The sequence below is a fragment of the Ovis canadensis genome, chromosome 18, assembly GCF_042477335.2.
Source record: "Ovis canadensis isolate MfBH-ARS-UI-01 breed Bighorn chromosome 18, ARS-UI_OviCan_v2, whole genome shotgun sequence".
NCBI classification, from domain to species: Eukaryota; Metazoa; Chordata; class Mammalia; order Artiodactyla; family Bovidae; genus Ovis; species Ovis canadensis.
In genome coordinates, this window is record NC_091262.1 from 68,419,515 (window position 1) to 68,441,552 (window position 22,038).

A 22,038-nucleotide genomic window follows, 5' to 3' on the forward strand; every position below is an offset into this window, starting at 1 on the left:
ACAAAATACATGAAGCAGTGGTTTTGAGAATATTGTTCACCAGGCAGTGAAAGACAGTGATCCCTGAGAAACAAACAAGGTGATCCCTATAACTGCCCTTGCTAACTTCCTGCAGAGTTTTCAAATCACAGCTTAGGGAGGGAAAAACCATGTACATATCAGCAGAAATGGAGATAAAATGGAGTTTGGGGAGGCCAAGATAGCTAGAGCTTGCAGCCAGAATGCCAGAGGAGGATACAGCTTCTTAAAGAACTCTAGGATCCTTCAGAGAATTACTCTCAAATGTTTAGCTGCGTATTGGTCAAGGCATGTGTGTGAAGCCAGAACAAGAAACTCTCATAGGAGTTTTAAAGAACAATCCCTGGAGCATATCCAAGGCCAAGAATACTTTTCTCTCCCCACCAGCAGAGTGGAAAACCTTACAAGTTACATGGCATTGTACAATAGTCCAAAGAGTTTTGCTTCATCTATGTAATGAATAAACCCTAGGCTAAAGACTAACTTTGTTCCACCAAACAGAACATAAAAGCAAGACCTGAGAGGATCAGACTTCCCAAATGACTATATCTCATAACAAAGCTAAGGATATTTATAGGAATATAAAAATATCTAAGATAAAAATTCACAGTGCCTGGCATCTGGTAACAAATTACCAGGCATGCAAAGAGGCAGGAAAACACAACCCATGAGAGGGGGGACAAAGCAAACAATGGAAACTAATCCAAAAATGGTATCAGGTCAGTTCAGTCTCTCAGTCGTGTCTGCCTCTTTGCGACCCCATAGACTGCAGCACACCAGGCTTCCCTGTCCATCACCAACTCGCGGAGCTTACTCAAACTCATGTCCATCACATTGGTGATGGCATCCAACCATCTCATCCTCTGTCGTCCCCTTCTCCCACCTTCAGTCTTTCCCAGCATCAGGATCTTTTCCAATGAGTCGGTTCTTTGGTGGCCAGAGTATTGGAGTTTCAGCATCAGTTCTTCCAATGAATATTCAGGGCTGATTTCCTTTAGGAAGGACTGGTTTGATCTCCTTGCTGTCCAAGGGCCTCTCAAGAGTCTTCTCCAACACCACAGTTCAAATGCATCAATTCTTTGGCACTCAGCTTTCTTAATAGTCCAACTCTCACTTCCATACAAGACTATTAGAAAAACCATACCTTTGACTAGATGGACCTTTGTTGGTACAGTAATGTCTCTGCTTTTTAATAAGCTGCCTAGGTTGGTCATAACTTTTCTTCCAAGGAGCAAGTGTCTTTTAATTTCATGGCTGCAGTCACCCTCTGCAGTGATTTTGGAGCCCCCCAAAATAAAGTCTGTCACTGTTTCCATTGTTTCCCCATCTATTTGATATGAAGTAATGAAACTGGATGCCATGATCTTAGTTTCCTGAATGTTGAGTTTTAAGCCAGCTTTTTCACTCTCCTCTTTCACTTTCATCAAGAGGCTCTTTAGTTGTTCTTCGCTTTTTGCCATAAGTGTGGTATCATCTGCATATCTGAGGTTATTGATATTTCTCCTTGCAGTCTTGAGTCCAGCTTGTGCTTCATCCAGCCCACCATTTCACATGATGTACTCTGCATATAAGTTAAATAAGCTTTCCTGATTTGGAACCAGTCTGTTGTTCCATCCCCAGTTCTAACTGTTGCTATAGATTATGGAATTACTAGACAAAGACATTATTTTAACTATAGTTATAATTCTAATCCATTATGTTAGAGAAGCTAGAGGAAAGACATGAACAGAGGATTGGTGAACTGTAGGGAGACTTGCAAAATCCCTTTTGCCATATAATTTAACATGATTGAGGGAAGTAATAGCCCATCATATTCACCCTTAAGGGGAGGGTATTATTCAGGTCATGTACACTGGGGGCAGGAAGCAAGGTTTAGACTTCCGTCTTGTCATTTAGACTGTCATTAGACATTTATCATTAGAATCATTTAGAATTCTATCACATCACGAATAAAGAGGGCCATTTTTTATTGATAAGGGAGTTAATTCAGTAGGAAGGCATGGCCGTGCTGAACATTTATTTATCATATACTGGAGCTTCAGATTATATTAAGCAACTACTGGTAGAACTGCAGAGAAATAAACAAATCCACAATTATAGTTGGAACTCAAACAATCCTCTCTCATTAATTGATAGAACTAGAAGAAAGAAAATCAATAAGGATATAAAAGAATTTCAACTTGACCTGATTGACATTTATAGAACACTTCAGCTAAAACAACAGAATTCATTCTGTTCAAGTCCGAAAGGGTCTTTACTGAGAAAGACTGTGTTCTGAAACATAAAACAAGTAATTTAAAAGGTTTCAGATTATGGAAGGTTTGTTCTCTGACCACAGTGGAATTAAATTAGAAGTCGGAAACACATACCTGAAAAATCTCTAAGTATTTGGAAACTAAGTATCATCCTTACTAATCACCCATGGCTCTAAGAATGGAAAATTAGAAAGCATTTTGAATTTAATGAAATTAAAAATTAAACAAAATTTGTGGGATACAGCTAAATTAGAGGAGAATTTATAGCCCTGTAATACCTGTATTATAAAAGATGAAAAGTTTTATATCAGTGACCTCAGGTTTCACCTGAAACTGAAATGCAAATGAAGCCCAAAATAAGCAAAGAAAGAAAATAATAAAGAATGTAATGGAAAGCAATGAAATAGAAAACAAACAATTGGGAATACAAATGAAAATAAAAGCAGTCTCTTGGAGAAGATAAATATAATTGGTAAACCTTTAGTCAGACTGATGGAGAAAGAAAGAAACAAATTACTACATCAGGAATGAGAGAAGGAATATCACTACTGATCATATAGCTATTAAATAAATAATGAAGGAAAAAATAAGTAATAAAGGAATATGATAAATAGCTTTAGGCCCATAATATTGACAGCTTAATGAAATGGACAGATTTTTGGAAAGACACAGTCTACCAAAACTCACTCAAAAAGATACAGATAATCTGTATTACCCAATATCTCTTGAGGAAATTGAGTTTGAATTTCTTTCCCACAAAGAAAGCTTCATGCTTGGATCATTTCACCAAGGAATTATATGAAACATTTAAGGAATAAATCAATTTTACACAAACTTCTAGAACATCGAAGAAGCTGGTGTGCTTCCTGTCTCATTCTTTGCCATCAGCATTACCCTGACACCAGAACTATGCAGATAAATGTTTCACATGAACGTGAAAAAACGGTCTGCATTCTGGTGTTGGTTGTAGTGTTCTATCGATGTTAAGAAGATCAAGTTGGTTGGTAGTGGTTGAAAGTGTTAAATTTTCTGTATACTTACTGGTTTCTTATTTACTTTTTCTATCAGTTACTGGGCTTTTAAGCTTTATATATTCCTTCTTAAATTAAGTTGATTTTTTTGGTTGTTGTTGGTTTCTCTTTAGCGCTTAAATTTTATACAGTGTTTTCTGACTTGTATATTTCTGACCTGAAGTCTTTTATCGTTGTTATCTTTGTTCTGCTGTATGTAATTTGCCCTTTTTTTATATGGCTGTTTTTAAGAAAATTCCCTTTAACAGTCTTTTTAGTAATTTGATAATGATGTTCCATTGTGTGTTTTTTTTGTGGTTATCCCATTTAGGATTTGTTCTTGGATCTGAGAATTTATAGCTTTGATCAAATTTGGAAAAATTTCAGCCACTCTTTCTTAATTTTTCTGCCTTCCTCTCTTGACTACACTTTCTATTATTCATGTTTAGAATCTTGTTGTTTACACATCCGAATGGTAACTGTAACAGCTTTATGCTTATCCAAAAAATGAAAATCTTGAACCAGACATCTGTTAAATAGATTTACTCTTGCCACCTTGAAATCTTGGGTCTTTTCTCCCTGTTACCCCCTAATTTATTCAGGGGATTTAAATGCTTAAAAAAGTAACCACTATCAATATTACCAACTAAGGAAACTCAGCTTACATTTTTCAAATGATTAAAATGGAAACCATCAAGTTTGAAATGTAATGTCTCTATCCCCAGTAAATCTACTCTCTTGTTAGTATTCACCTACCCTTCATCTATCTCATTAGGTAAGATAACGAAAAAGAAATACGAGTTACATAACCATCTTATCAATGGTTTTCTGCTCTTGGATCACCAACAAAATTATGGCTAGTTATTTAATCTCCTTCCATTTTTGTTTTATTGCTTCTCTCACATCTGCCATTCCTTTCCTTTCTATTCTCTAAAAAGAATATGACATGCTTACTAGTGGAGAAATGTTTCTTTTTATTTACAAAGCATATGCTTAATTTGACTGTCAGTAGTGGTTTTGAATGGTGTTTTGAATCACGAGTAGAACAATGGGAGTAAATAAAACTTTCCATATCTTTTATTTGAGCTTCCTGCATGATAAGGGAAGATAGACAGGGCCTCCTCATTGGCAATAATCCATACGCACAAAAGAAGAAGAAATCTGAGATCCTGTTCCAGTGGAGCCCCATTTAATACATGATTTTGTTGTTTGTTTCTCTTTCCCTTAGGGAGAAGAAAATTGAGGGACTGAACTTTATTAGATGTTTAGCTGCTTTTCATTCTGAAATACTGAACACAAAGTTGCATGAAACAAATTTTGCAGTAGTTCAAGAGGTAAACTTATTTTTCAGCTGAGTTAAAGAGTGTTTGGATAACAAAATATAAACATGCCATATTTACCTGACCTTGAAAAACTGTACTAAATGAAATCAGTAGGCTTGTATGTAAATAACTCATGCCTTACTTTGCAACATTTAAAAAAATTTATAAAATGTTGATTTTTTTTTAAGATATAATATTATACATATTAAAGCATGTTGCTTTGATAATAAATTTGGCTTTAAGGTCATTATTACTGATTTTCTTTCAGAATTTCAGCAAAATGTACATTTTGGAAATTTTTTTTTTTCTAGGTAAAAAATTTACGCTCTGGAGTTTCTCGTGCTGCTGTGGTCTGTTTAAGTGATCTTTTCACTCACCTGAAAAAAAGCATGGATCAAGAACTAGATAATACTGTAAAAGTTTTGTTACAGAAGTCAGGAGAATCAAATACATTTATAAGAGAAGATGTTGACAAGGCATTAAGAGCTATGATCACTAATGTAACTCCTGCACGTGCAGTGGTTTCCCTTATCAATGGAGGACAAAGGTAATGTTCAAAATAATCTGGATATGTCCTTGCACTAAAAATGCAGTTGTTTGTCATCTGGGGTATAGGGGGAAAAAGCAAATTTCAATGTTATTTCAGTCAGAAAACATGTATTAAATAATTCCCTTGTGGTAAAAGTCACATAAGGTACTAAGCATACAGAAGACAATAATATTGTTATTTTAATAGGGTTACTAACCTTCATAGATCTGGAGCTAAATAAATGTCAGTGATTATAACTTTTGTTTTTAACCTCTTGGAAGAGATAGCTAATGTAAATAATTTGTCATTTTGGCCTACAACAAGGATGGCTGAGGCTTAGGAGTAATCATTTAACTTTTAAGGTATATCTTTGGAAAATAGTTTATCAACTCTACTGTAATTGACCGTGTTTCCTCTAGCCACTTACACATTGCAGTAAGAAGATGTACGGCCCAGCATTTATCAGATGTGGTAGAATTTATGGAACCAGAGCGTGTTTTATCTGGAACAAAGGATATGGCTGACCGTATATTACCCGCTGCTGCTAAATTTGCTCAGGACAGCTCACCAGAAACCAGGTAAGTAGCTGCTAAAAATATTGTTGAGTCTCTTATTTACTACAAGGGCCTAAATGTAGAAACAAAGGTTGAAGAAGAATGAACATTTTTCTAAATGGAAAAGTGGGACCCCCACAGATTGGTTCTGGGGGATGATCTGTTTTGACTGATTTGTAAATGATCTTGAGGGAGTGCACAGTGAATTCTCCAAATTTACAGATGACACTACATACTTCTGGGTTAAGTAAGATGCCATGTCCCAGGGATGATCTGCATGAAAACCGTACAAGACTATAAAAGTGGGCAGAAAAGTGGCAGAAGAAATTCACTGTGGGTAAATATAAGGTAAATGCATTTAGGGGAAAGTGATGTATTTCCAAGCAGTCAGGTAGAATCAAGGAAGAATACAGGAAGCAAACTGAATAGCATGAGATATGTGCACTTAGAAAATTCCATGAATTCTTGAGTGCTGTCTTGTACTCAAAGAACAATTTTATGAAGGTTAAGAATGGTCAGGGAAGGATAACAGAATAATTAAGAAATGGATGGTACTATAGCTGTAATGCTGACAAAAGTTTGGATGTAATCAGAAGCTTAGGTTCAATTCCTAGCTCGAGCCACTGTCAGCCCTTAGCAAGTTACTTAACCTCTGTTAGCCTCTGTTTCATCATCTATAAAATTAGTAAGGTTTGACTAGATGTTTATAATGTCCCATACAGAATCTAAAAATTATGGCAGTTATATGTGAACTCAGATTGAAGGGAGAAGGTAGGACCTTGACTTTGTGGAGACTAAAAGCTAAAGAAGGACATCAAACTTCTAACATTTTAAGACAGAGATGTTCATTACTTTAAGTATCTACAGTTAAGCTTGTGGAAGCATTATGTCAAAAAAAATTATAGAAACTATATTCATTTAATATTCCTGCATAACAAATAACCACAAACATAGTGATTTAAGGCAACACAGGCTCTTCTAGCTTACCATTTTTAGGTTAGAAGTCTGGCATGCTCAACTGGGTTCTCTGCTTAGGATTTCATAAGGCTGATATCAAGGTGGTAACAGTGCAGGGCTCTTGCACTATAGAAGAATCTGCTTGCAAACTCAGCTTGTTGACTGAATGCAGTTTCTTGTGATTATTGGACAGAGGTTACCATTTCCTTGCTGGCCCTCAGCCGGGATCTTTTCTCAGCTCCTTTACGTCCACCTGAATTCCTTCTCATGCAACCCACCTCCATCTTCAAGCCAGCAGCAACAAGGCGAATCCCTCTCATGCTTGGAATTTGTTTGACTTCTTTTTCTTCTACCAGCTACAGAAAGCTCTGTGCATTTAAAGGCTCATGTGATTCACTTAGGTCCACCCAGATCATCTCCCTATCTTAAAATCAGCTGTACCATTAAATATAACATAATCCTGGAAGTTACATCTCATATATTCACAAATTGTAGGAATTAGAGCCAGAAATCTCTGGGGTAACCATTTTAGAAGTTGTGCATACCACTGCTGCTGCAGCTGCTGCTGCTAAGTTGCTTCAGTCGTGTCCGACTCTGTGCGACCCCATAGACGGCAGCCCACCAGGCTCCCCCGTCCCTGGGATTCTCCAGGCAAGAATACTGGAGTGGGTTGCCATTTCCTTCTCCAATGCATGAAAGAGAAAAATAGCACAGTAAAGCTCAAAACAGTTTAGGAGGGTTGGATCATAATAGACCAGTCAGAAACAAAATAAAGTTTACAATAGTTGTTTTTTGTACATTTTAACTTTTCCTTAATGGCATAGTAATTCTTCTAATCCGTTTTGTCATTTCTTAGATTCTTATTGAAAGTTTTAAAATTACAGAATAATGACAACTTTCCAGTTACAGTGTTTCTTACATTTTTCGTCTTTTGCTTGCTCATTTGTTTGTTTTAGCCATTCGCGTATCATTACGGTCTATGGTAGACCTACAGTCCTTACCATTCTGGGATAAAAGTTAGAGTCAGCTTTGAAACTATAACTAATTAGGAGCTATTTATCTAGGTGTTTACCTTATTCTGGTTGTGGGGCAAGAAAACTAATTTTTGTTCTCTGATACTACCTCCCTTTCTGTAATTTCATTACATTTGAACAAATCTAGTTGATATAAATGATTCTGAGATCATCTTATATATCTCCCCCACAAAAGCTTTGCCTTCTCTGGTTCTTCTAGTGTCATACATTCCAAGTTGTAGGTAAAGGTATAATTTTAATTATTTTAGGGTCAAGTCTCCAGGAAGAAGAAGCATACAGTTTTATGAGGTAATATAAGACCCCCCTGTCCAAAAATAATCTCCAGTATGCACTTCCACTGTATCATTTACCATTTTAATGATATCCTGGCTTAGGGTATTATCCCAAAAGAATTATGTTAAAACTAATGTAGCATTTTAAAAAAACCTAGTTTTGGAGAACATTAGACATTTCATTAATGTATCAGCCACGATTTACCAGCTAACTTTGGATGTATTTTAGATAGCAAAGAATAGGTTTTTGAAGAATTGAAGCCTGGGTAAGTTTTGGCAGGAAGAGGAAAAGAGAGAGAGTCAGAAATACAGAATCTTGGGTTGACTTAGGCCAGAACATCTGGCCAGCCTGTGAGCAGCAAAAGGTCACCAGACAAGGAAGTCAGAACAAAGACAAACACTTCTTTTAATTCACAGTTCTGCCAAATGCCAGTCTTATGTATGGACCCTTGGGTGCCTGAAAAAGTCATAGCTTTGACTCTCCTTTACATATAGCTAAAAGATTTGAAGCTATGTTTTTTTAAAAGGTGGGTGGCAGGAGAATGCTATACTCTCTAATCCAGTTAGTGCAACTGTATTTCAGTGGCTTATTCAATATAGGGATGATAATCTTGATGTTGATAGGTTTTTTTTTTTTTCTACTGGGGGAAAAAATTAAATCTAAGGACAGAAACTTAAGCTTGTTAAGATTTATAAAATTATTTCACATATTAAATATCCATAGGTATTATGGTCGAAAGATGCTTTTCCTCATGATGTGTCATCCTAACTTTGATAAAATGCTTGAAAAGTATGTGCCATCTAAAGATTTGCCATATATTAAGGAATCTGTTAAAAGCTTACGGCAAAAGGTATGTACAAGAAATTTATTTTATAACACAACTTTAAAAGCAATGTTCATTTGCTGAGGAAGGTAAAGGATAGAAATAATTACTTCTTTGATTATTTCTGTTAGCCGTTCAGAATAGATCTACAGTAGCATTTCAACAACTGCAGTACTGAAGAGACATTCATAGTGTCAGTAAATGTTTATTGAATAGAAGGTTGATATTTGGTAGAATGTAGTAGTGTGGCTTATCAGAATTACAAGACTTGTGTTTGAATCACAACTTGAGAAGTAGCAATTATATAATCTTACACATATCATTTCTCTATTATTTTTTATAAAATGAGGATAATGTTTATTACACTTAGTTGGTACTTTATTTACCTTGTACGTTACACTGTTAGAGCTTCTAACACGTTGTTGATAAAGGAGTTCCTTGAGGGGAAGCCCCATGTCTTATATATCCTTGTAGATACTGAGTATTCAAAAATGTCTGTAAAAGAGTAACTGAGGGACTGTCAAGTGAAATGAAATGTGAAAAGTGCCTTATAAAGTAACCCAAGGGTTGGTAATGTAATTTTTCTTACCTTTGAGTTTCTTAACTATAAAAGAGTGATCAATTTATAATTATCCACTCTATATTGCTAAAGATTATAAACTTTCTGAATGGGTTGATCGTGCTCCTCCCAAAACAAAGGGCTTTTATTTTTTGTTTTGTTTTTTGTATTTGCTATTTTTCCTTAGTTTTTTTGTTTTGTTTTTGCTGTATTATTTTTTATTTTTCTTAAGGACAAAAGACAGGGGTGGGGGAGTCTATCAAAAGTAATATTAGGCCAGAGCCCTTTTCAAAAGTGTAAAGTCAACCTTTCTAAAAGAAAAAATTGATTCTTGGGCTTCCCTGGTGGCTCAGTAGTAAAGAATCCACCTACCAATGTAGGTGGTTACTTTGCCAACAAAGGTCCATCTAGTCAAGGCTATGGTTTTTCCAGTGGTCATGTGTGGATGTGAGAGCTGGACTGTGAAGAAAGCTGAGTACCGAAGAATTGATGCTTTTGGACTGTGGTGTTGGAGAAGACTCTTGAGAATCCCTTGGACTGCAAGGAGATCAGCCCTGGGATTTCTTTGGAGGGAATGATGCTGAAGCTGAAACTCCAGTACTTTGGCCACCTCATGCAAAGAGTTGACTCATTGGGAAAGACACTGATGCTGGGAGGGATTGGAGGCAGGAGGAGAAGGGGACGACAGAGGATGAGATGGCTGGATGGCATCACTGGCTAGATGGACGTGAGTCTGAGTGAACTCTGGGAGTTGGTGATGGACAGGGAGGCCTGGTGTGCTGCGATTCATGGGGTTGCAAGGAGTCGGACACGACTGAGCGACTGAACTGAACTGAACTGAACCAACGTAGGAAACAAGGTTCAATCCCTGATCCAATCTGGGACGATCCCACATGCCACAGAGCAACTCAGCCCAGGCTCACAAGCCCAAGCGTCACAACCATTGAGCCTGTGCTCTAGAGCCCAGGAGCTGCGAATACTGAGCCTACCTGCCACAACTACTGAAGCCCACTTGCCTAGAGCCTATGCTCCGCAGCAGGAGAATCCACCGCAGTGAGAAGCCTGTACATTGCAACTAGAGAGTAGCCCCTACTCACCACAACTAGAGAACAGCCCAAGGAGTGTTGATGACCAAGCACAGCCAAAAAATAAATAAATAAATAAAATTATATATGTATAAAGAAAATCAGTTCTTTTTAGCATTGGGAACACAACAAGAATAAAATTCCCTACACATTTTGTTACCTATAAGGTAATGGAAATGAATGGAGTTGACTTCCTTTTAAGATGGGAAAACAAATAGACCTTTTTTTCATATAATTGTTGTTTAGTCAAGTGATGGTCAACTCTTTTGCAACCCCATGGACTGTAGTCCACCAAGCTCCTCCGACCATGGGATTTCCCAGGCAGAAATACTGGAGTGGGTTGCCATTTCCTTCTCCGGAGGACCTTCCCGACACAGGGGTCAAACTTGTGTCTCCTGCATTGGCAGGTGGATTCTTTACCACTGAGCCACCAGGGAAGCCCCTTTCATGTAGTTAGCCGCTCAACATATATTTTTGTTTAGCAAAAGAAAAAATGTAGTCTATTTATGTATTAATTTTTGCAAAAATGTGCTTAGTTTAATGATGTGGAATTTTTCTGTGGTAATTTATGTTGTTCCTCTCTGGTCAACTTAGGTAAAAGATTGATTTTTGAAGGGATCCTACTTCAAATATGTGTGGTGATATACAATTTAGAGCATTTTTTCTTCCTATTGGTATGGGATTTCAGCTTAATTCATATAGAATTTATCAAATTAACCATGTAAAAAATTATCTTACTAAAATAAGGCTGATTATATCTGTGAGTTATTTCAAGTACAAGTATCAGAAAAAAATAAATTTTAAATAGTTCTTATTTAAATGTTTATTCTCATACTAGTATTACATAGGAATTCATTGTTTATATGATGTATTCATATTTTCTATATAAATTCATGATTTTTATATAGATTTTAAGCTTTAAGAAGAATAGTTATGAAATATGACGTTTTACATTTTAAACAGCTTTACCAAGTCAGTATCACTTGCTAGTGCTGGGCACATATTTTGTTAATATACTACTAATTACAAGGTAATTTAAATATCTGATACCCTTTAAAGCATAAATATAGCAGATTATTAAAATGCATTCAGTCATAAGAGATCAGCAATGACTGCTATGAAAATTACATTGTCCAAGTTAATTTCACTTTTATTAGTTTTAAGACTTTTATTGCACTGCCTCTCTTTACTTACAGGGTTTGGGAGAGATACCACTAGATACTCCTTCAGCAAAAGGAAGACGATCTCATACCGGCAGTGTTGGAAATACAAGGTCATCATCTGTTTCTAGGGATGCTTTCAATTCAGCTGAAAGGTAGACTCATTACTCCCTCCTGATGATAGTCTCATTTAGTCTCATGGTAGTCTCATTTGAATATTTTCATGAACTATTCCAGGGGTGTTTGTCAAAATTTAATGGAGTTTTGAAAGTTGGTAAGGACTTAGAAAATATGAGATAATTTGATTTAACAAGGCAATTATTCATTCACAGCACCTTGCTTTTATGTGAACTAAACTTTAGTAAAACTTTAGTGTTATTGAACTTGTCAGTATTAGGCCTGTCTTGGACAACTCTTTAATTTTTTTCAATTTATAGCCTTTACTTCCCCCCTTGATTATAAAAGTAATACATAGTTAAGGGAGAAAAAAATCTGTATGAAATACAAGCATTAAAAGAGTATAACCAATCACCTGTAATAACCATCAACCAGAAAAAGAAATAATCATAAAATTTTTTAAAATATAATTATATATGTAATGGTGTAACCTGTTTAAACTATTAGGCAGTATTTAATAGATTGATTGTATAGTTTTAAAAAATCTTTCAGAAGTATTATCTCTTTGGTGTATTTTAAAATATGTTTTAAACATTACTTTAAAAATTATGTGAGTAGATGCATAGGTATCTTTCATATTTTCTGTGTTTGTATATCTTTGAATAATAAATTTTATAAAAAATAAAAATCCATAGAGTTTTGGAGCCTTGCTCTTCAAAGTATAGTTCACAGAGGAGAGTACTATATGCGCTGAACATAATGCTACTGTATGTTGTATATAAAAGTTAAGAGAGTATGTCCTGAGTCCTCAAAACAAATAGAAGTTATTTATTAAAATTTTTTCCTGTTTCTTTAATTTTGCAGCTATATGAGATAATGGATGTTCACTAAAGTTATTGTGATAATCACTTCATGAAATATGTAAATCAAGTCTTTATATACCTTAGACTTTACACAATGCCATATTCCAGTTATATCTCAATAAAACTGGAAGAAAAAAGTGTAGGAGAAACAAAGACTTGCTTAGACAAAAAAATGAGGCAATTTGTTGCCATTATATTTTCTTTGCAAGAAATGTTAAAACAGTTCTTTAGAGAGAAATAAAATACTATAGGAACTAGGTTGCTTCTAGAACAGAGATGGAAAGTTCAGCTTGAGAGGTTCGCCTTTAGCTAGCATCGGGTAACTAGGATTTCAGGAGGATTCCCCACCATTCTCTAAATGATAAGAGTAGTTTACTGTGCCTCTGTTATTTGGGCAAACAGTGTGAAGAACTCCTTTCTTCCTGGAAGTTGGGAATTTCGGTATGTCACAGGCCAAGGACCAATCATGAACAACTCCCCATTAAAAATCCTGGGTACTGCACCTCGAAGCTTCTTTGGTAGACAACATTTGACGTGTATTGTCACAGTTTGTTGCTGGAGGAATTAAGTTTATACTGTGTGACTCCCCTGAAAAGAACCCTTGGAGGCTTGCATCTAGTTTCTTCCAGACTTTGACCCCATGTACCTTTTCCCTTTGCTGATTTTTCTTTATATCCTTCTACTATAATAAATCTTAGCCATGAGTAAAACTACATGCTGAATCTATGCATCCTCCCAGCAAATTACCAAACCCAAGAGAAATATTAGGGACCCCCAACACAAGTATTGTGGCTATGGGTTATTTTGTGAATGTTTTAAAAGTGAATACATGATAATTATTTATTATGTTTGTGTTTTACCTTTGTTTCACTTTAGAGAGGTAACTGAAATTCGTGAAATCACCAGAAAATCAGTTCCCCGAAATTCCTTAGAAAGTGCTGAGTACATTAAAGTCATAACAGGTTTATTAAATGCGAAAGATTTTCGTGATCGTATTAATGGGATTAAGCAGCTTTTATCAGATACAGAAAACAATCAAGAGCTTGTTGTTGGAAACATTGTGAAGGTAAGAACCGTCAAAATTAATTTTTATATTCAATCCATAGTTAATAAAGTTCTTCAGCATAATTGCCTTATTTCTTAATATTACATATATATATTATTTTAAAGTGTTGAAACTTACAGAAAAGTTTTGACTCCTCCCACTAGATGGTGACTCCTTGAAAGCTTTATAATCTCAGAGTTCTCAGAACCTGGCAGTCAGTAAATATATATATTGAGTAAGAGAGGCCCTTGGTAGCCTGATGGTTAGGATTCTAGACCTTCACTCATAACGCAGGTTCACCTGGTTGGGGAACTATGATCCCCAAAAGCCATGCAGTGGGGCCAAAAAAAAAAAAAGAATTGAGTGAGTCAATCAGTATTTTAAAAACCAGGGCATTTAAGAGACTTGATATTCAGTTTAGTTCAGTCACTCAGTTCTGTCCGACTCTCTGCAACCCCATGGACTGCAGCACTCCAGGCTTCCCTGTCCATCACCAACTCCCAGAGCTTGCTCAAACTAATGTCCATCGAGTCGATGATGCCATCCAACCATCTCATCCTCTGTCGTCCCCTTCTCTTCCTGCCTTCCATCTTTCCCAGCATCAGGGTCTTTTCCAGTGAGTCAGTTCTCTGCATCAGGTGGCCAGAGTATTGGAGTTTCAGCTTCAGCATCAGTCCTTCCAATGAATATTCAGGACTGAGTTCCTTTAGATTGACTAGTTGGATCTCAAGAGTCTTCTCCAACACCGCAGTTCAAAAGCATCAATTCTTCGGCGCTCAGCTTTCTTTATGGTCCAACTCTCACATCCATACATGACTACTGGGAAAATCATAGCTTTGACTAGATGGACCTTTGTCAGCAAAGTACTGTCTCTGCTTTTTAATAAGCTCTCTAGGTTGGTCATAGTTTTCTTCCAAGGAACAAGCATCTTTTAATTTCATGGTTGCAGTCACCATCTGCAGTGATTTTGGAGCCCCCAAAAATAAAGTCTCTTACTGTTTCTATTGTTTACTCATCTATTTACCATGAAGTGATGGGACCGAATGCCATGATCTTGTTTTTTGCATGTTGAGTTTTAGCCAGCTTTTTCATGCTCCTCTTTCACCTTCATCAAGAGTCTCTTTAGTTCCTCTTCACTTTCTGCCATAAGGGTGGTATCATCTGCATATCTAAGGTTATTGATATTTCTCCCAGCAATCTTGATTCCAACTTGTGTTTCATCCAGCCTGACTTGATATTACTTAGGAATAAATAATGAAAGTTTCATATGTAAATTAGAAATCTGCTTGTGCTAATTTTATATATTATGTTAATATATATTTATAAATATGCATTTATATATTTTATAACTTATATAGGAAGACTAGAAGTGATAGAAAGGGAAGCAGTAATAAATGTTTGTGGTGCCAGAGCATAGATTACTTATGCTTCCTCAGAATTTGGTTCAGTCAATTCCATTAGTAATTTAGTCATTAAATTCTACTGGTAACCTACTCCGTTATTCTTGCCTGTAGAGTTCCATGGACTGAGAAGCCTAGCAAGCTACAGCCCATGGGGTTGCAAAGAGTCGGACATGACTGAGTGCCTAACACTAACACTTATATATGATGTATATCACGGATTATTAGTTAATAGTCACATTCTCACAGAATAGCTCTTTCCTCACCTGACATAGTTAAATTGCTCAACATTTGCTTCATTACATCTTGAATTTACAAAAGCTAAGAATTAGAAGAGGAAGTCTCTATTGTTTAAGTACTCAGGTTAAGAGGTAATAATAAAACCTTAAATCTGAAACTAGGTCAAATCTCTGTAGTAAAACCTACACGTCTACTTCTGTTACAAATAGAGATAAGAATAGAAACCTTTAAGTTCTTAAAGTTAGCTAAACTAACCTACACTTTCAGAAAACAGCATTTTTTATTGAACCAAATTTCTCAGCCTTAATTTAGTAGGATCTCTTTTTAGGTGGATTTTGAAGGCTTCTTTTTTTGCTGTAAGAAGATTGGACACTAACATCCAAATTTTTATGAAGTTCCTATTGTCTCAGTCCAAGTTAAATGCGATGTGTGTGTGTGTTTTTAAATAGTACGTCTATGCTTTAGTAGGATGAAAACTATGAAATGCCATTAGGAATTTAAATATAATAGATATCAACATTATTTCACTTTAATTTACCAATTTACTTTCAGATCTTTGATGCTTTTAAATCTCGGCTTCATGATTCCAATAGTAAAGTAAACCTGGTGGCTCTAGAAACAATGCACAAAATGATTCCTTTGCTTAGAGACAACTTATCTCCTATAATCAACATGCTAATCCCAGCAATAGTAGATAACAATCTGAATTCCAAGAATCCAGGCATCTATGCTGCTGCCACCAATGTTGTTCAGGCACTGAGTCAGCACGTAGGTAAGAAATCTTACTTTGGCATTCAGATTATTTTGGCTTTACTTTTGTGCTTTCTCATTCTACACATTTTCTAAAATGCCAAAATCCTAGCTATTCAGTTTTTGTCACTTAATGTTGTGATAAATTTTTAAAAATTTTGCTCAGTAGCAGTTTTAATTATTTTTAGTGATTAAATACCATGCCATTAAACTGACTTTCTCTACCTTTAATTTTAACTTTTCAGTTATTTTTCTACCTCAACATCACATCTGATACAAAGTGAACTCAAAATTGATCATAGATTTAAATGCAAGATTTAACTGTATAACTTATAGAATATATGAGAAAATCCTTAGAACTTAGGCCTGGTGAAGAGTTGTTAGCATGGCATTAAAAGTATGATCTACATAAAGTCCATAAATTGAACTTCATCAAAATTTAAAACATTTCCTTTGCATCCCATTTCTGTAACGTAGTGGTTATCACGTTTACTTCACATTTACTTTGCAGAAGACTTTTTTTAGATCAAAATATTTATTTTTGTGTTACAAAAATAAGTCCAAATAGATAGTGAAATATAGTTTTTAAGAGAGTCCCATCCTGGACTCTATTTTCTAGAATTTAGTAAACAATTCAAGTTTAGGTTGCTTCAGCACCTGTTTAGGATGCTATGAAGTCTCCATCCTAGAACCATGTTTCTGTAGTTTAGCTTGTAACTAACTGGACAAGTCGTCCTCTATGATGCCACCATTCCAGCTATCCTTCCAGACAAACTACAGATTTGCAGAAAATATTTGCAAACCACGTATCTAATAAATATGCTTATCTAGAATATATAAGGGGGTTCCCTGGTAGCTCAGCTGATAAAAAAAGTCCACCTGCCATGCAGGAGACCCCAGTTCGATTCCTGGGTCAGGAAGATCCCTGGAGAAGGAAATGGCTACCCACTCCTGTATTCTTGCCTGGAGAATTCCATTGACGGAGGAGCATGGCAGGCTACAGTCCATGGAGTCCCAAAGAGTTGGACGCAACTGAGCAAGTTTGACTTTCAGAATATATAAAGAACTACTTCCAGATTTGATCCCTGGTCGGAAAACTAAGATCCCACAAGCCAGATAGTGCAGCTAAGAGAAAGAGAGAGAAAGAAAGAATTCTTAAAACTCAACATTAAAAAAAAAAAAAAAAAAAAAAACACCCTATTTAGAAAATGGGCAAAGGACATGAAGGAAACATTTATATGGATGGAAAATAAACACATGAAAAGATGTGTAACATTACCAGTCACTAAGGAAATATAAATACAAATTAAGACCATGATCGTTATGCAAGTGTGTTAGTCTTTTTGGGTAGTTATAACAAACTACCATAGCTTGGATGACTTAAAAACAACACATACTTATTTCTCACAGTTCTTGAAGCCTGGGAAGTCCATGATCAAAGCATCAACAGATTTGTTGTTGGGTGAGGGCCCTCTTCCTGGTTTATAAGTGGCCATCTTCTGGCTGTGTTCTCACATGGTGGAAGGGATGGGAGCTCTTAGAGCCTCTTTTATGAAGGCACTAATCTCATTGATGAAGGCTCCACCTTCGTAACCTTATTTCCTCCCCTCAATCCCCATTTTCAAACACCATCACACTGGGAATTGGGTTTCAAGGTATAAGTTTGGGTGAGGCATGCAAACATTCAGTTCATAGCAAGTATTAGAACAGCTAAAATTAAAAATAGTGATACCACCAAATGCTAACAAGGTGCAGAGAAACTGGATCTGATACATTGCTGGTGAGAATGTAAATAAAAAATCATAGCCACTTTATAAAATTGTTCAGCTATTTCTTTAAAAAAACTAAGCATGTACTTACCTATCAGTTGTTTTCCTAGGCCTTTATTCCAGAGCAGTGAAGTCTTATGTTCATGCAAAAACCTGTACATAATTGTTCATAGCAGCTTTGTTTGTAATAGCCCCAGACTGTCAATTGCCTAAGTATAATTCAGTGGGTTAATGGTGAAAAAACTTGATATATCCATACCATAAAATACTTAGCAGTAGAAAGGAATGGGTTATAGACACATGCAACAGTTTGGATGGATCTCAAGGTCATTATACTGAGAGAAAAAAGCCAACCCCAAAAGGTCGCCTGCTATAGGATTCCATGTGTATAACTTTTTCAAAATGACAAATTTGCAGAGATGGAAAGCAAATTAGTGGCTATCAGGGTTTAACAGCAGTTTAGGAGTCAGTATATATATAGCTATAGGTCTTTGTGGTGATACAGTTGTTCTGTATCTTAACTGTAGTGATAGTTTCACAGATCTGCACATGTGATAAAATGGTATAGAACTATATACACATGCTGTACTAATGCCAAATTCCTTGTTTTGATGTATACTATAATTATGAAAGATGTAATTTGGGTGAAAGTACACAAGGCCTCTCTGTACTATCTTTGATATTTCCTGTGAAACTATAAAAATTTGAAAAAAATCAATGAAGGTAAAAACTATCCCAAAATTTAAATTCTTTATTTCTTTTTCTTTTTGTTTGATAAACCTATATACTATCATTTGGAATAAGATGCCTAGGAGATAAGTAGTTCTTTTTCTTTTTTATACCATATGATAGCTCCTTTAATATTCTTTGAGGTATTTTTACTTTTTATTTGCTTTAAGAATATTATTGTATTAAGGTTTTATAGTGAATTTTTTTAAATTGTAAGCTGTAGATTAAATCTTTCTAACACATTTCATTCATTTACATGATTTTTTTCCTTTCAGTGCTATGGAATGGAAAATAAATAAGATCTTTATAACTGTTTAAAAATGTGTCTCTGTGTTATTCTTTTTGTTTAGATAATTACTTACTTCTACAGCCATTTTGCACAAAAGCTCAGTTTTTAAATGGAAAGGCGAAACAGGATATGACTGAAAAGCTTGCTGGTAAAAATTTTTAAATTGTTATTTCTTAAGAAATAGTTGATTAATTAAGGAGACACTGATGGGCATTTCAACTCAATTTTAGGATAGCTATCAAGTTCAATATCATTATCTGTGAAGTAGAAATAAATTGTATAATGATCTGTAAAAAGACCTTTTAAGACTTTCACCCCAAAAATTTTCTTCAAAAGAATTTTGTTCCTTTTTCCCCCCAGTAAAAAAGTCTTGTTATGAGAAATAAACAGGATCAATAAAAGATATTAAAATCAAATATTGGTACATAAAGAAGACTGCTGTTTCAAATTGTGTTTAATGAAAGGTCCATGAGTTTAAAATGTGTATGTCTTGATAAAACTACATTTGGAAAACACTGAGATGAATTTTTGGTTTGATTTCTGTTTTTACTGCTTTTGCCTGTCATGTATAGATTTCTAATGCTTGAAGATCCCAATCTTTGGGAGCAAAGTTTCTGGCCTTAATTTTTTTAAGATGCTGAACATTTTAGCTCAAATGTCAGGGAAGAAGTGTAGTTTATTTTATATGCTTTTTAATTGTCAGAACTTGAATTTGTTTGGGTTTCTTTTTTAAAAAAAAAAAAAACCTCACTGTTTACTATTTTTGTGTTTCAGATATTGTTATGGAACTTTATCAAAGGAAGCCCCATGCAACAGAACAGAAAGTGTTGGTTGTTTTATGGCATCTCTTAGGGAACATGACAAATAGTGGCTCTTTGCCTGGAGCTGGAGGAAATATACGAACAGCCACAGCTAAATTATCAAAAGCACTTTTTACACAGATGGGTCAGAATCTGTTAAATCAGGCTGCATCTCAACCATCACATATAAAAAAGAGTTTAGAAGAATTGCTTGATATGACAATTTAAAATGAATTATGAGTCTTTGATGAAATATGATGAACAAAACTGTTTACATGATAACAAATGGAAGTTTGTTAAAGTTAGGTTTTCAGTGCCTGTGCTTCTCATCCAGTAATTAAGTCGATAACTATTTTTATTTGCAGCCTATGAGTACACATCTGTCCTACATCAACCCTATCACTTGCACCCATCACACAAAAATCTAAAATAATATAATCTAATGCTCATGAAATCTGAAGCATGTGGAATGAATCCAATTTAATATTTTTGAGAAAAGTCCCACTTATTTGCACTATTCTGTAGAAACTACAATTTGTTGCCCTATATGTACAATTAGACTTTTAATTAAAAATATACTTTTTGTTATGTAATCATGTTTTGCTATGTCTCATTACTCAGCCTTGTTTAATGAAGTGGAAGAAAAGTCATTGAACTATGTTATCACAAACTATGTTTTATGTGCTATTTGTGAAAAACATGTATTTCTGAAATCAGTCTCCTAATATGATTGTGCAGTATTAGCTTGCTTTTGCTGCTGTGTTAAGTGAAATATTTGCTTACCAGTTGGGTTTAATCATCTACATAATTGTGAAATTTTACAAGTTATAATAAAGCATGATGACCAAAGTTTTAGAAGACATTTAAACATTAAATGCACGTTTAAGAAAACGTGTTGAATGTAACTTCCCTATTTTTGTGTGCAAACACTAAATTTTTATGTCTATATGTCCTAACATTTATAAAGGTGTTATTTTGCTGCCCAGTTGTATAATTCTCAAGTATAGTGCCAGGTCTTCTCTAGCTTTTCTCAGAATTCTTGGGCTACAAGTACTGTATGCATCTTAAAAAAGAAAAGGAATGTTATATAATAAAAGGATTTATTTCTGTAGATGTGTGAGAGGTGTCCTATTTTTCCAACTTCAATGTATATTAAAATGGGAAATATATATATCAGGTATTGACCTATACGGGTATTGACCTGTCACTTTCACCTGTTATACTTGATGCAATTTTGACCTATCTCTATTGACCTAATAGTAGACCCAGATTATAGTTATAGTTTTACAGAAAATTATCTCTCTGAACTTGTGCAAGCCACTTGCCAGATACAGGCCTCGGTTTTCTCATCTCTGACCTGTGAAGACTAGACTAGATGATTTTTAAGGTTCCATTTTGCTCTAAAATTCTGTGATTCTGTGTTGTAGTTTACTCTAAGATCACTTTATTACAATTGTAGACTATCTTCATTCTTTTTCACTTCTTGTGTCATTAACAAATGTATACATTTGTAATGTGTTTAGCTACTTTTTAAATTGTGGTTCTTTGTATATCCGTAATTTCCGAGCACAACAGTAAAAAAAAAGTTTGAAGCTAATCTGAAAGGAGAGTAAAGATGTGGCTACTTTTACTGTATTTATATACACATTTATAATTACATCTAAAATTGATTTTCTTCTAAATGTATTTTATTATATGCCTATTATTTAGGTCAAAAGTTAGCAAACATTTTCTGTAAAGCACCAGAAAATAAAGAATTTTGGCTTCGTAAGCCACAGATTGTGGCATATTCTTCGTTTTGCTCTTTAAAAAAAAAAAACCAATCCTTTACAAATATAAAAAAGTTCTTAGCTTCGGCCTCTGATGTAGTTTGCCAGAGCACCTGGCCTAGACTTTTGACTTCACTTGTAACTCTGAAATCACCATTAAATTTTGCTTCACCCTTTATGATACTTATTATTAAAATAGTTACAGATTCTAAATTTTATTAATTTTAACCATTGCCCTTGTTTCATTGCAAATGTGCCTACTAAAGTTAACACTGATTGTTGGATATATTGAAGGTAAATTTTAGATTAGAGGCCAAAGAAGAGCACTACTATATACATAAATTTAGTCATCCATCATTTTCAGTAGATAAAAGTTTGAATTTTGCATTGAAAAAAGTACAGTAAGTATATGACTATTAATAATGTGGAAACTTCATGTAGTCTGTGTGTTTTTGTTATAAATAAAATAGTCATAGCAGAGTCTCACACCTTAAATATTTTTCTCTATATTAGCAACTTGTTGATACTGAGCACGCAGAAGTCTAGCATTCTATTGCCAAGAACTGTTACTAATCTGGAAGTCAAAAAGAACTGAAGACTTCTAGAACTGATAGAACTAAAGAAAAGCTGAAGGTGTAAATGAAATAAAGAAAACTTTTTTTAAACTATCACACCACCAGCAGTGCAA

General features: G+C 35.0%; 1 protein-coding gene across 3 annotated transcripts in view; it reads left to right on the forward strand.

Moving 5' to 3' along the window:
• The window catches only part of TOGARAM1 (TOG array regulator of axonemal microtubules 1), a 76,047-nt gene extending 55,355 nt beyond the window's left edge, over window positions 1-20,692 (forward strand). For 2 of the 3 annotated variants that reach the window (XM_069558790.1, XM_069558791.1), the window contains 9 exons: window positions 4,512-4,617; window positions 4,917-5,152; window positions 5,554-5,712; window positions 8,676-8,802; window positions 11,616-11,734; window positions 13,436-13,625; window positions 15,797-16,016; window positions 18,843-18,929; window positions 19,556-20,692. In XM_069558790.1, the coding sequence (XP_069414891.1) occupies window positions 4,512-4,617; window positions 4,917-5,152; window positions 5,554-5,712; window positions 8,676-8,802; window positions 11,616-11,734; window positions 13,436-13,625; window positions 15,797-16,016; window positions 18,843-18,929; window positions 19,556-19,809 (1,498 nt within the window). In that variant the 3' untranslated portion in view covers window positions 19,810-20,692. Of the gene's footprint in view, window positions 1-4,511; window positions 4,618-4,916; window positions 5,153-5,553; window positions 5,713-7,927; window positions 7,995-8,675; window positions 8,803-11,615; window positions 11,735-13,435; window positions 13,626-15,796; window positions 16,017-18,842; window positions 18,930-19,555 lie in introns of those variants that run through there. The other variant, XM_069558792.1, reaches the window with a different exon arrangement.
• The last annotated feature ends 1,346 nt before the right edge of the window (window positions 20,693-22,038 follow it).